General features: G+C 42.5%; 2 protein-coding genes across 2 annotated transcripts in view; both read right to left on the bottom strand.

The window, feature by feature from the left end:
* Nucleotides 1–97: 97 nt before the first annotated feature.
* eef1akmt1 (EEF1A lysine methyltransferase 1) lies at nt 98–3,875 on the bottom strand. The gene is made up of 5 exons (XM_053627536.1): nt 3,671–3,875; nt 3,310–3,496; nt 2,184–2,266; nt 1,719–2,017; nt 98–1,591 (listed from the first exon to the last, which is right to left on the bottom strand). Exons 2-5 carry the CDS (start codon nt 3,466–3,468, stop codon nt 1,464–1,466), a joined length of 669 nt encoding a protein of 222 aa, XP_053483511.1. The 5' UTR covers nt 3,469–3,496; nt 3,671–3,875; the 3' UTR covers nt 98–1,463.
* A 2,187-nt stretch (nt 3,876–6,062) lies between these two features.
* The window catches only part of xpo4 (exportin 4), a 34,355-nt gene continuing 26,100 nt past the window's right edge, over nt 6,063–14,317 (bottom strand). Inside the window, exons 14-23 of the mRNA XM_053627524.1 lie at nt 12,049–12,208; nt 11,715–11,884; nt 11,110–11,284; nt 10,539–10,832; nt 8,895–9,075; nt 8,615–8,733; nt 8,359–8,489; nt 8,049–8,166; nt 7,860–7,952; nt 6,063–7,717 (exon numbers count right to left, since the gene is read on the bottom strand). Coding sequence (XP_053483499.1) covers nt 7,520–7,717; nt 7,860–7,952; nt 8,049–8,166; nt 8,359–8,489; nt 8,615–8,733; nt 8,895–9,075; nt 10,539–10,832; nt 11,110–11,284; nt 11,715–11,884; nt 12,049–12,208 — 1,639 coding nt within the window. The 3' untranslated portion in view covers nt 6,063–7,519. The remainder of the gene's footprint in view (nt 7,718–7,859; nt 7,953–8,048; nt 8,167–8,358; nt 8,490–8,614; nt 8,734–8,894; nt 9,076–10,538; nt 10,833–11,109; nt 11,285–11,714; nt 11,885–12,048; nt 12,209–14,317) is intronic.

Here is a 14,317-nt window from a genome sequence, read left to right on the forward strand (position 1 = left end):
GTATTTTCTTCCACAGAGCCAAGATGCTATTGTTTATAAGTTGTACAACCCCAATTCCAGAGGTTGGGCCGCTGTGTAAGACGTAAAATAAAAACAATGCAACGACTTGCTAATCTCATCAACGGATATGTTATTCGCAGTAGAATATAGAAAACGTATCAAATGTTTAAACGGAAAACGTACAATTTTAAGGGGGGAAAAAAAGAAGGTCATTTTGAATTTGATGGCTCAAAAAAGTTGGGATGGGGCAACACGAGGCTGGAAAAGTAAGTGCTACTGAAAAGAAACAGCTGGAGGAATATTTCGCAACTAATTAGGTTAATTGGGAGCAGGTCAGTAACATGACTGGGTATAAAAGAGTAGCTTAGAGAGACAGAGTCTCTCAGAAGTAAAGGTGGGATGGAATCTGGATGGAAGCAGATGTTGCTCTAAAACCTGGAAATACCTTTCAGCATTGATGGTGCCTTTCCAGATGTGCAAGCTGTCCATTCCATAGACACTAATTCACCCCCATACCATCAGAGATGCAGACTTTTGAACCAAACGCTGATAAAAAGCCAGATCTTCCCTCTCCTCTTTAATTTAGAGGACGCGGCGTACATAGTTTCCAAAAAGAACATCACATTTCGATTCGTCTGACCACAGAACAGTTTTCCACTTTGCCTCGGTCCATTTTAAATGAGCTTTGGCCCAGAGAAGACGGCAGTGTTTCTGGATCATGTTCACATATGGCTTCTTTGCATGATAGAGCTGTAACCAGCCTTTGTGGATGTCACGGCGAACTGTGTTCACAGATAATGAGTTCTGGAGGTGTTTCTGAGCCCATGCAGCGATTTCCATTACAGAATCATGCCTCCTGGTGATTATATTTATTATGTACTGTAGATGACGAGATGTTCATAGTCTTCGCAATTTTATGTTGAGCAACATTATCCTGAAATTGTTCCACAAATTGTAGACTCAGTTTTTCGCAGATTGCTGAAGCTTTGCTCATCTTTTCTTCTGAAAGACTCTGCCTCTCTAAGATAATCTTTTTATACCCAATCATCTTACTGACCTGTTGCCAATGAACCTCCAGCTGTTTCCTTTTAATAACACTTACTTTTCCAGCCTTGTTTTGCCCCCGTCCCAACTTTTTTGAGACGTGTTGCGGCCATCGAATTCAAAATGACCTTATGTTTTTCTTAAAATGGTACATTTACTCAGTTTAAACATGTGATACATCATATGGGTTTATGAGATTTGCAAATCATTTTATTTACATTTTACACAGCGTCCCAACTTTTTTGGATTTGAGGTTGTACAATTCATGTTAATCATGATTAAACCATGTTTAAAAAAAAAAGAAAGCTGGTCAGGCACGAAAATATCACACCACCCAAATATGGTAATCCAGACAAAATGATCCCATAAGAATTCTCAACAGTCCGTAACTGGCTTTACTTTAAAGTTCCACTCCAAGCCTAGAGGAGACCTGACTCATAGTTAACATAACATCTGAATTCATTAGCGAGGTTGTGATTATGTTTGGGTAGATAACGGCATATCTTCACATCCATGAGTTTTCCTGCATGCTCTTCCATAACAGCTCCTGAAATTACAATGAAAGTAAAGTCATAAATCAGGCCGAACATGCTCCATCTTCTGAGTCACTGGTTGGAACTGAAGTAATTTGGGAGAGATTTTCTCGAACCTTCTTTGAACTCTACTCCACTTACCTGTGCACAGCAGGATTTTCCTCTTGGTGAGGTATTTTACTGTGAGTGCCACCCTGCTCAGGCATTCCTCAGACAAGTACGGAGGGTCTGCAACCACGATATCGAAGCTCTGCGGGAGGACATCTTCAGGCAAACACAGCGGGTTGTTGTAGTCATAGAAGATGAACTCATCACCGTATGCAGCGAATCGACGGTCAAACTCGAGCAGCACGGCCGACACGCGGCGTGACCCATCGACGTTCTCGGATTCCAGCTGCTTCAGCTTCTGGTAGACACTGGGAGCACTGATGCATGCTATTCTGAAGGCCATAATAAACATAACTGAGACATTAGTCAATACCACAGCACGACTGTAGTCTGAATACGGCAAAGTAAACGGATTTACAATAAACTCGCTGTCTGCCAGAACCGTATATTTTGCACAGTACTTTAATTAATAGGCATAGTAAATAAAGATGAACTAACCTCCCCTGTTTTCCCGCTTGCTGTATGGCTTCCTCAGCCAGCCGTGTAGCCGTCTCATCACTGTACCAGAACTGGCTCATCCGCTGGTTACAGATAAAACATCAGGGACAACTGAATACTTTTCTTGATGTCAGGACTGCAATGCGGATCGTTAACATAAATATAATGACCTACTGTGGAACTTTATTTCTTGCCTATAATCTATAATATTTTACTACAAACAGCTTTATACCACAGCATCTCACTTCTGACTGGTCAGAAAGAAAGGATTATAAAGATTCGTTCTTTATAACAGCAGCTCTGACGTGCTCGTCATTTCTATATCAATAACTTGCATAGGGTCGTCTAAGGCGAACAAATCACAAACATTTAGTGTTGATATGGTGAAGTTTTCAGCGAGGAGACATTTATTTAGCGTTCTTGGAAGGAGTCTCGGCGCGCGGACTGTTAGTGGTTAGCGTGTTCGCCTCACACCTTCAGAGTTGGAGGTTCGATTCCCGCCGTTACACTGTTGTATGCATGTTTTTCCCCAGTGTTGTGTGGGTTTCCTCCGGGTACTCCGGTTTCCTCCCCCAGTCCAAAGAAATGCATAGTAGACTGATTCGCATGTCCAAAGTGTCCGTAGTGTATGAATGGGTGTGTGAGTGTGCCCTGTGATGGGTTGACACCCTTGTGCCCCCCGCCTTGTGCCAGACGCTCCTTGGGATAGGCTCCAGGTTCCCTGTAGGATAAGCGGTATAGAAAATGGATGGAAGGAGTCTCCAGTGTCAGCGCTTTTGAGTCGTAACGTGAAGACAGAAAAACCGAGAAGCTGGCGAGTGGATGAACGTTTCAAATGCAAGTGATATCAGGACGTGTTTCACTTATGTCCCGCAACATTAAACGTAACTCTAAATGGACGGACAAAAAAAAAAAAAAAAAAAAAAGTATTGTACTGTTATTGTTATTCTTATCACTCCAGGATGCAACCACCCAGTCACTCATTATTTTCCTCTATCAGCATGCCCTGAGATGTTTTACTCCTCGAAACACAGATTCAAGGTTTATTAAGGTCAAATTAAGCTCTGGATGCAAAAATACTATACACATTGTTGTACAGTGCAATAATAAAAACTCCTCCACTCACCCAGTCCTCCTTAATGGCCCCCACGGTGTAGCTGTCTCTCAGAGCCGAGGGTCCAGCTCCATTCTCCGCGTAAAACTCCTGCAGAGCCGCCAGAGCAGCAGCCGAGAGCTGGGGCACATCATCATCATCATCACCACCATCATCATCACGGTGATTCATGATGGAGTGAAGAACCCTAAAGGAACCTCTACAGATACCTGCACACTTCAGTGACAGTCAGTGCTCACCAGTTATCTAGCCCTGGCCACTCAACACTGCTGTTTATTTATTTATTTATTTATTTATATAAAACATTCCGGATTCTGCTGATTAAGTGTCAATTTAGTGATGGACAATATTATAACTGTGCCAAATATCCTACCGGAAATGAAGGGGGGGAGGAAAGAAAAGAAAGAAAACGATATCAGCCCCGTATGAGTGTCACATGCTACCCCGTCAGACTTGCAGCATGTCCGCCATGTTTGTTTCCTCCACGTGTTTGGCGAAGTACGGCAGACGCTAAGGGACAAACTTGATCATCCGATTCGCCATGCTGTGCTGATCAAGTGTGTGTGTGGTGCATGAGGTTTTTTTTTGTTTTGTTTTTTTGCATATTAACTAGCATCAAAGACACGAGCATCTTACTGACGTCATCAAAGTATCATTCAGACAATATGTCTTATTTATTTATTTATTTCTAAAATGACCAAGGATGTTCAAGAACACAAGGTGAAATAATAATTTTAATAATGATTCCGATGTGGTCATGACTTGGTGGTCATCACGTTTGCTTGAAGGTCCAGGTCGAACCTCATCTCCGCCCTGTGGGCATGCATGTTCTCCTTGTGCGTCGAGGTTTTCCTCCAGGCTGATTGGCGTTCCCAGATTGTCCCTGAGTGTGTGAATGTGCCGTGTGATGGATCGACACCCCGTCCAGGGTGTCCCCCACCTTGTGCCCCGAGTTCCCTGGGGTAATCTTCAGTCTCCTCGAGAACCCTGTGTAGGAGAAGCAGGATGGAAAATGAATGGATGTCAGCCCGGTCAAACATGTAACCCATCCACCAGAAGTTACTAAATAATCTAGATCTTTTCTCACCCACGTTTGTCTAACTATCCTTGTGAGGACCTTCCATTAACAGGATTATTAAAACCTGTAATAAAAACTGTTCCTCGTGGGGACCACATTGGACGCACCAAAAACATGCACACGTCCATGCCTGCTCCTCTCAGCGTACACTACAGGTGTGAATTAGACATACAGAACTCCTCCAGTTGTAATGTTCATCATCAAACAAGCTTCCGTTGCTAGATTGCTAGCCATTATGTCCATGGGTACAGCTGTCATAACTGCTATTTTTATTTTTATTTTTAAATGGTGGTTATAGATGAGTGCACAAATATTTCTACAGTAGGCATGAGCAAAGCTCACCTGCCACTGGTTTACAGAACATCTGGGGCCAGGAGGGATCCCTGCATTCAGACCGTCTAGGAAGCGTGACATGATTGTCTAGAGTGCAGAAAAGAGTGAACGATGGGAATAGGGGTCGATACAGGTCACGGTCTAGCCAATATTAAAGGAATACAACTGGGTTTTTCAACCTGATTTCTAATACACTTGTAGCACATGGATGATTACCACAGACGATGACTATACTACGTTAACACCGGGGGAAACGGTTTTATAACAATAACGGTTTCAGTACATTCATAGTGAATGTACTGAAAACATACGTTTAGTGTCAAACTTTCCTGAACTCTTTCTTCATCCATCCATCCATCTTCTATACCGCTTATCCTTCCTTCAGGGTCACGGGGAACCTGGAGTCTATCCCAGGGAGCATCGGGCACAAGGCGGGGTACACCCTGGACAGGGTGCCAATCCATCGCAGGGCACAATCACATACACATTCAGACACGCATTCATACACTACGGACACTTTGGACATGCCAATCAGCCTACCATGCATGGGGGAGGAAGCCGGAGGGAGGAAACCGGAGTACCCGGAGTAAACCCCCGCAGCACGGGGAGAACATGCAAACTCCGCACACACAGGGCATCGAACCCCTGACCCTGGAGGTGTGAGGCGAACGTGCTAACCACTAAGCCACCGTGTGCCCACTCTTTCTTCATTAAGCAGTGGTTCTCAAACTGGGGGCCCTGTGGGGGGGGGGGCATAGAAATTCTAGAACATTATTGTTTTTTAAAAAAATTTGACGACTCTAGGGGGCCACAAAGGGATGCACCTAACACAAAAGGGTGTCTTAGACTGAAAAAGTTTGAGAACCACTGATTAATGGTTACAAGTTACCAAAGTAATCATGTAATTGGAGTGCTTCTGTTGCATCAAGGCCATCGAGTACAGAGCACTGAAGACCATCATGACCTCTTCATTCCCAACCTAACGCCGATGAACCACAATTCATTTCCTGTTAATCCTCTTTTTAAAATAAATAAATAAATTCATTCATTCATTCAGTGGATACTAATAAAACCAGTCATATTCCAGGGCACACATGTATACATGGCATTAAAAATTCCCAGATCAGGGAACATCCTGAAAAGAAAAAAAGTTATGAAGTAGAATGACCCTTTGTTATAAAACAGGCCTATGCAAGCATGGAAAAAAAATAAAAATAAATATAAATGTACACGCGCACAATATATTTATATAATAAGTTTATATACATCTTACAATACATTTCAGGCATTCCAAAAGAGAAATAAACAGGATTAGTGCTCTAAACAAATGGAAACAAAAGAGTCTTTCTTTTAAAAAAAAAAAAAAGTGAATTCTTTTTGGTATTTTATTGTTATAGCAATGGTTTGGATGAGTGTGCGCTAGTTTGTGTTGCACCATGATTTTATAAGAGTAAAAAAATAAAAGCAAATGGCATACATCATTTAGTGACCCCCGTGTATTTGCTGGAAACGTTCATTATCTAGTTTTTTTATAATGACTTTCACAACAACAACAACTGTGATCAGGGAGACCTGGTTTAAAAAAAAAAACAACAACAACAAAAAAAAAAAAACTACAAATCGATCTTAACCCATTTACCACCAGGTGAAGTCATAAAAGCTTCAAAGGCTGTAATCTACAATCTTATAAAATGTCAGTCCCTATTGTTTTTAAATCATTCCTTTGTTTCCTTTTTTGAAAAAAATATATGTACACCCTCAGTGAACGCAAAGCGATTTGGTTTCTCTTCGTAACTGCGTTCCGCATTTCAGGTCCGGCGAGAAAAGGCTTCTTTCGTCATAAAAATGTCAACCGGAGCTCATATTTAATCATCTAACAGTCTAGATCTCCTAAGGCTTCACTAGCGACGCTGCCCGCTGAGGCTCCAGATCATTTCACTCGGTCGCACTAGGGGACCGCGGCTCGGCTTTTACGCTACTGCCGATGTTTCTACGGTTAGTCCCGCGTGCTTGGACACGCAGCTCTATGTTCTCGTTCTACGCGGCCGGCCACGTTAATGCGTCGTGGAATTGGAAGATGATGGTCTTGAGGTGTCTCTAAAACCAAATATTTTGTTGGGCATACAGAAAGCGACTCTTATTATGACCAAGAAGGGTTTAGGATACGTTTAAGGTCTCCGCGAACCTGCGGTCGTATTTCCTCCCTGGTGATTGCTTGCTTGTGTGGATTTGTACTTTTAAATAAATGAGCAAATATATTTAGAGCCTTCAGAAAAGGAACTGCTAACGTGACAAACCAAACCAATTCTATCAGAGCCAACAGCCTCTGTGATGAGACTACAGGCTCCGCAATAAGACACAGTTCTACCCATTGCTGTACAGACAGCTGGATCCGAGACATGAAAAAAGGCACTCGAGGAGAGGCATTAAAGTGAGTGTGTGTCTAGACTGGGGAGGAGAATTTGCCCCTAACTCTTTATACGTCCCTTCTGACAACCTCTCACTGGCACAGTAGCCATTTATCAGCTTGGACTGAGATGAATGCGATGAGTCCCCCCCAAACTTCCATCCTCTGCTTCCGGCAGACTTGCTGGCTACAACGGAGAGAACGAGAGCAACATTTCGAATGACCTCAGACACGTCGACGCTCCTCTCCAACAGCACAGTTCTGCTATGATTGTCCAGAGCTTGTCATGCCAGAGAGAACGTCAGAAGGAGAAGAAGAAGAGCTTTTCTTTCAATGGTACAAGAGAGGGGCGGGTGGAAATGAGGGAGCATCCAGAACAGTGAAGAGGATGCTGGCGACAGTGGTTATTTGACACAGAGCAACCCTCCGACGTTGGCCACAAACTCCTCCAGGCTCTTGAGGAAGGCCACTTTCTGCTTTCGATCCATCGTTGGAGGTGTGCTGCTGGCCGTGAGCGTGTTGAAGGCGTCGGCGAGGCGCTGGTAAATCACAGCGTCTCTCTGGCTGGAGAGCAGAGTCTCCACCAGCTCGGAGTACTCCGCCTGACACACACACACACACAGCTTCTATATAATACCCTATTATCATCATGACGTTTTGTTTTGTTGTGCTCTAACTATTCGACTAAATCCTGCAAATTAACGCTAGTCTTGATCTAGATCTTTATTAAACAACAATATTTACCTGATGCAGGCACACGAGTGTGTAGAGCGCTTCTCCAGCTGCCACGGTCATTTCAGTGTTGTGCTTCTGCAGTACCAGCATATCAAACACCAGCTGTATACAGGACAGACGGACAGAAGGTCATGTCGGATATAACGAATATGATCGAATGAGATTAAAAAGGTAGTCATTGTAACGGTCAACACCGACCTTGAGGAAATGTCGAGTAGCAATAAATAAAGGGGTGTCTTTCTCCTGTGTTTTGGCACACTGCTCCGCCAACGGCGACAGAGATTCCAGACACAACTGACTAATCTCGGAGCTCATTCTGCACGATGGACGTCAAGGTGAAAGCGGGACCATGATCTCATGACAGAATCAAATCGACCATTATCTAATTCAATACAATAATAAACAGTAGTGACAAGCACACACCAGCTGAAACTGCTGTAGTCTGAATATACACTACGTTTAGACACACGGTGTAATAGATGCACACACTGAAGCAGCGTAAGGATACGAGGTCATGCCCAACTCAAGGGAGAACATTAAGCTCTTGAAGAGCTCCTCTGGCAGCTGAGGGATCTTCTCAGGAAAAATCTCACAGATGAACGTGATGAGCTTATAGTACTGGTTACATAAAGATGGGAACTACAGAAAGGAGAGAGGTTTTAATACATTCTCTATAGTACGCGCTTACATCGGCTTACGATGCTAATCAAAATAAAATAATCAAAAAACGTGGTCGTTTCATGTTCATGAAATATAAGCCTCACCTTTAGAAGGTCCTGAGACATGAGGGGCAGCACAATGTTGACCCCAAACAGCACCACGTCAGCCGCCGAGACCGTGCGACCGGCTCCTGAACTCGGCTCTTGCCCTCGAAACACCTCATCTGGGTTACAAACACAGTCACGTCACTGCACGTTCAAACACGTCGATAACACGTCGATAACAGTGAACCAAATTAAAAGTAAGAAAGAATCAAATAAACTTTGATTAGTCGATTAATATAATCGCAACCGAGAGCTCCTGACCCAGCCAGAGTGCTCTTACCGGTGTCACTAAAGTCTATAAATTCTTTGGAAAGCAGGTTGGTGAGGAGCTCCATGATGAGCAGCAGGTCCTGGTATTGGTCTTCTTCTGCAGCCACGTCGAGTCTCTTACGACCCAGGTTGTTCTTCGAGTAGACTTGCAGCAGCGTCAGACACACCTCATACAGCTTCATAGACTTAGTCTGCAGGAAAAACAAAGATACTTTATAGAAACTGCTTACTTACAAACACCAATACCTGATACGATACCTAATTCCTGTATGTGATGATTTGATAGCTAGGCGTACAGGTCGACTGATTGATCAGAACCAGTAACCGATTGCTGGAACTAGCGGTTATTGGCAAAAAAATCCACACTGATCGATTTTCCCCAGTTGCGTCCGTTGCTGGAGTGGCTGAGGGGGTCAAATGTCATTATGCGTTACGATAGAGGCGAAATAAAAACTAATCGCGGACAGATTTTGTTGTGTTATTTGAAGTGTTTTTTTTTTTTTTTGGTTTCATTTTGGATGTCTCTATTTTTATTTGTTATTTGGAGTGTTACTTTTTGGTTCAGTTTGGGTGTGTATATTTATTTACTTTAATATTTATTCATAGTTAATACATGTTCAGATATACACCACCGGTCAAAAGTTTGTGGACACACAACTGAAATGTTTCTCATGATCTTAAAAAGTTTTTGGCTCTGAAGGTGTGTGATTAAATCTTTGAAATCGGTGTCGTAGACAAAAATATAATCGTGCCGACGTATTCGTTTCTTTCATTAGAAAACTAACATTTTATTTCTTTATTATTTCTTTTAAACGGACGACTCGGAGTGAAATATTCCGAAAAGCGGCGATGAGAGTTCGGCGTCTGTGTGAACTCCTTTAATACTGTTTATAAAAAGCATCTCGGGGAAATTCCTCAAGAGATCGGTCGAGAAAACGCCAAGAATACATTTCGGGAAATTCTAGGCGAAAAGGGCTCTTCTACTTTGAAGATGCTAAAATACTCAATTATTCTGATTTATTTTTATCACAGCATGATTCCCATAGTTCCATTTGTGTTACTCCAGAGTTTTGATGACATTATTTTTATTGTAAAACGTGGAAAAATAAAAAATAGTGTGTCTAAACTTTTGACAGGTAATGCACATTCAGATGTATAGATTTATCTCATTTTAAAAAGTACAGTACATTTTCATGCTACAGTCAGTACTGTTGATTAATCCTTATTGACAGGTACTGGTACTGCCTAGCGTAGTTATCGGTATCTGTAAAAGCCATTATCGGTCGACCCCCAGCTACGTGCCACAGCAAAAGGGACATAAGCCTGAAGCATTCAGCGTTTGATCAGATACCGGCTGTCAGAATGTCTCTGAAGCTCCTGCATCACAGTCAGTATGGAATCTTTAAATGTAATTTTTCCTCTCTTTTCAATTCTGGGGGTAACAAGACTTTATTTAAGATGCTAGAACTTAATTTCTTGTTGAAATACACACACACAAAAAAGAGACATTTATTTCAGTTAGGGAAAGGCTGCAATTTTAAGAATGACGCATAATAATGGAAAAAAAAAAAAAAAAAAGGTCACAATTTCATGACGTGCAGGGTTTTCCCAGGCCACCATATATCATATCATATATAAACACACTTGAACTCACCTCTCCCAGGTAGCAGATTTGCTTATGGGCCACTTCAACAAACACCTCAATGATGAGGTTGACCGTTTCTGGCGAATTCTGGTAGACCTCCATTAAGCCAATGCAGCTAGACAGGAAGTCCATGAGGAAGCTGAAAAGAGAGGCCACATTGTCTATCTGAGTTGCCTCTGCAATGCCACACAGGGCTTCCAGAGTGGCTACAATCTCCTGCTTCACTGCCTCCTCTTGGCAGATCTGAGCAAAGTTTTCCTGGTTAATAAGGTTCAGGAACCGCTGCTGGAGTGGATGAAGAACCTGGAACACAGAAAAAAGACCAAGTGAAAAAGTAGAACTCCATAGCAGAGATTCTACCCGATCACATGAAACAATCCCATACAGGGACGCCAAACTAACTAATCAAGTAATACTAGAAGACACGTATGGTGCCTTTGTTGTTTTGCTTACTTGCAGCAGGCAGTCATTTTTATCAGCATACTGCCAATAAGTACTAAACTCTACCATACCAAAAGATCCAATCTCACATATTAGATTAAAAAAAAATAATACACAGGTAAAGTAGAAGTGCACTGACCTCTGCCCAGTACTGCTGTTTAGTATCAGTGTCCATGTGTGCAAAGCCACCGAGGACCAGCGCCTTCATCAGCGTGCGCTGGATTGGGCTGGACAGCAGATGCAGCGGAGGACTGCGGCTGGCAAACTGCTTGGCCAGACTCCACCAGTTCTCACACTGCACCACGATGTTTGCTCTGATGGACAGAATGGGACAGGAAGTAAAGCCACGGTGAAATTAAACAAAACTTTTACACAGCGGATAACAAGGTCCAGAGCTACTTCACGGGATTTCGGCATCTAAAAGCTAGTGCTGGATGACAAATCACATAAATCACAAAATCCCTGTAATTAAAATACAAATAACCAGCTTCGTTATTTTATACATGTTAAATTAAAGCACTTTTAATACCATTTTAGTGTTTAAAGACTTTATAGTTTGTGAATTCTAGGGTAAACAGTATGTTCTACGCCCCTCAATTCTAAACCTCAAATGGCCTCTAGATGACTCCAGACTTTAGGAGCGCTACTATAATTTCACCAGCAGGGGGTGCAAATGTACAGGAATAAATACAGTAACTGAATCCATAGTAATCTCGAAGATAAGTTTCCAATGTTCACGCATACCTCTCTCTCTTTTCCACAAGAGTGACCAGAAGTTCCACCGTGTCATTGGCCAGGTCAGGCTCAGAGCTCCAAACGGAGAGATTATTTATCACCTTCTCCAGCAGGTACCCCACAATCCACTGAGCCCCCTCGGTGTCAGCCCCGAACGCTGTGCTTAAGGGCATACTGATCTAAAGGGAGGGAAACGGGTACAATACAACATGAATTTTTTTTTTTTTTTAGTTAAAATGTCAAGACTTGGCGCCACATTCAAGGTCTTTACACGAGTAATAAAATCTCAAATTAATTAAGATCAGCGAATCGCAGTTTTCTATAGAGAATATCCGGAGCTCACCTGACCATACAGTTTCTCATCCACTAGTAGGTAGGTTTTGGCCCAACGCCGCAGAAACCACACGATGTCTTTACCCATCTGAGGGCTCAACAGTTCTGTTAGACTCGCCCGTGTTGCCCGAGACTCCACCTCCGATGTCCTCAGCACCGCTGATAACAATCTGAGAGGAAAGAAATGACACACGGCTCTGATTAAATCTTAAAACCTGACATCACAAAAATATACATCATATATCGCGATATTCGAGGACATTTCTACGATACACGACATGTATCACGATATATAATTTATCTAACCAACTCTTCAACACAGTAGTAAAAAAAAAAAAAAACAGGAAAAAACCCCAAAACATTAAACTGACTGACAATACTTTTCTTTAATGCATACAAAGATTACGTTTTTAAAAAATGACATCAAATCAACAGCATCCGTTCAGTACAGTTTAATTTATAATGAATAAAACCTTTTTTTTTTTTTTTAAAAACCATCACCATACCAACGATATCTCGGAAAAGTGCATCACCTAATCATTTATCACGATAACGATATTATAACAATCCCTAATTTCTCCATCTGCGGTTTAATAAAGTATTATCCTATATCAAAATATAATTACCCAGCCCTAGTTGGTCAGTTCTTCTCACATTCCTACTGTTCACAACAAAATGTTGACAAATTCAGGATTTAAAAAAAAAAAAAAAACCTCTGGTCTTTGTGGCTCCACATCCACATCTGGCCCAGAGGAAATAGTACTAATTATACTATTGATTAACAACAGGGGTAATTATTTTCCAGTCAATCCACAGCTTTAACAGTGTCACAGTAACAGGCTAATGAGAAAATGTGCAGTCCCTTTAAATTAAAAAGGGAGCTGCGAAAACAAGGAGAAGACAATGCGAAAGAATTCAAACCTATAAAAAGCACACGGACGCTTTTGTTCCACCTCCAGTGGAAAGACAACAAGGATACTGAAGAAACGGCTTACTGCAGATGAATGACCTGTAAAATAGATATGGCTTCTCTGACGAGCCAGGGCAGCACAAGCGAATGGTTTACATTGTTTGCAAAAACAAACCCCATTGACATTTCAGAGCCGTGGGGTCAGGACGCTGTCATTAGGAAACTTAATCCTTCAGCCCACTGTCTTTCCAAATCCTCCATCCAACACCCCCCCACCAACCTACTGTCTCTCTAAATCCTTTACCCCTCTGCTATTCTCTCTTACCGTCCCCCAAAGCTCTCCTAGTGCTGAACCCATCGACATCGCACCCTTTCAATTCCTCAGCCCTGACCTCCATACTCTCTCTCCCATTTTCACAACCACTGACAGAAAGGTCTGTAGGTGAAGGATGAAGCCTCGAGACGCTATCAATAGAATTACAATACCGGCTTTACTTTTAAACTAATACGAGCAAGTACAGTTCAGACGATTTAAAACCAGGCTTGTTTAAAGTCAACACCCCGCTTCCTACCCTTCAGTCACCTCAAACACCCTCTGCTCTCCATTCATAAACTTCCCCTGTTCCGCTCTCTCAGCACTGCACCTGTCCTGGCTCTAATTGAATAATGCGTGCGGCGTGGCATTAGAGACTCGGCCGGCGCCAGGGCCACTCGCGTGGCCACTCTGACTGGCACATGGCCAGGACATTCCCCGCTGGGCAATAGAACTGCTGCTACCAGGGCAGATCAGACACTGTGTAGTGCACCAGCCCTGGACACATAGGAACCATTTCCTGCTGCTAAAGCTTGCATGTTTTACTGACCGCTGCTGCGGGCGGAGTGAAGGGTACGCTGTACAACAATTGATCACTAAAGGCTCTGTCTGGCATGGAAACAGCATTCATCTGACATTACACAGAGTTAAGCCACTGACAACAATGCACCGGTTGCACTTATCACAGTATGGATAGTTAAACTCTGCGTACACTGCCGGTCAAAAGTTTGTGGACGCGCGACTGAAATGTTTCTCATCATCTTAAAAACCTTTTGATCTGAAGGTGTATGAATAAATGTTTGAAATCGGTGTCGTAGACAAAAATATAATAGTCCCGACATATCTTTCATTAGAAAACTAAAATTTTATTTACAAAGAATTTTTTTTTTAATCGATGACTTGGAGAGAAATATTCCGAAAAGCAGCCGATAAGAGTGCGGGGGGAGGGGTGGGGGGGGGGGGGTTCGGGGAATATAAATAAAGAATGAGTGTCACTAAACTTTTGACCGGCAGTGTATATAAATACCACGGAGTCATCAGGTTAGCCTGCTCACT

This window comes from Ictalurus furcatus, chromosome 6 (assembly GCF_023375685.1).
Source record: "Ictalurus furcatus strain D&B chromosome 6, Billie_1.0, whole genome shotgun sequence".
Taxonomy (NCBI): domain Eukaryota; kingdom Metazoa; phylum Chordata; class Actinopteri; order Siluriformes; family Ictaluridae; genus Ictalurus; species Ictalurus furcatus.

Coding starts and splice junctions, on each gene's coding strand:
- eef1akmt1 (XM_053627536.1), bottom strand. CDS start 3,468: ATGAATCACCGTGATGATGATGGTGGTGATGATGATGATGATGTGCCC. Junction 2,267..3,309: donor GGGCCATTAAGGAGGACTGG/GTGAGTGGAGGA, acceptor ATCTGTAACCAG/CGGATGAGCCAGTTCTGGTA. Junction 1,592..1,718: donor GAAAATCCTGCTGTGCACAG/GTAAGTGGAGTA, acceptor TTGTAATTTCAG/GAGCTGTTATGGAAGAGCAT.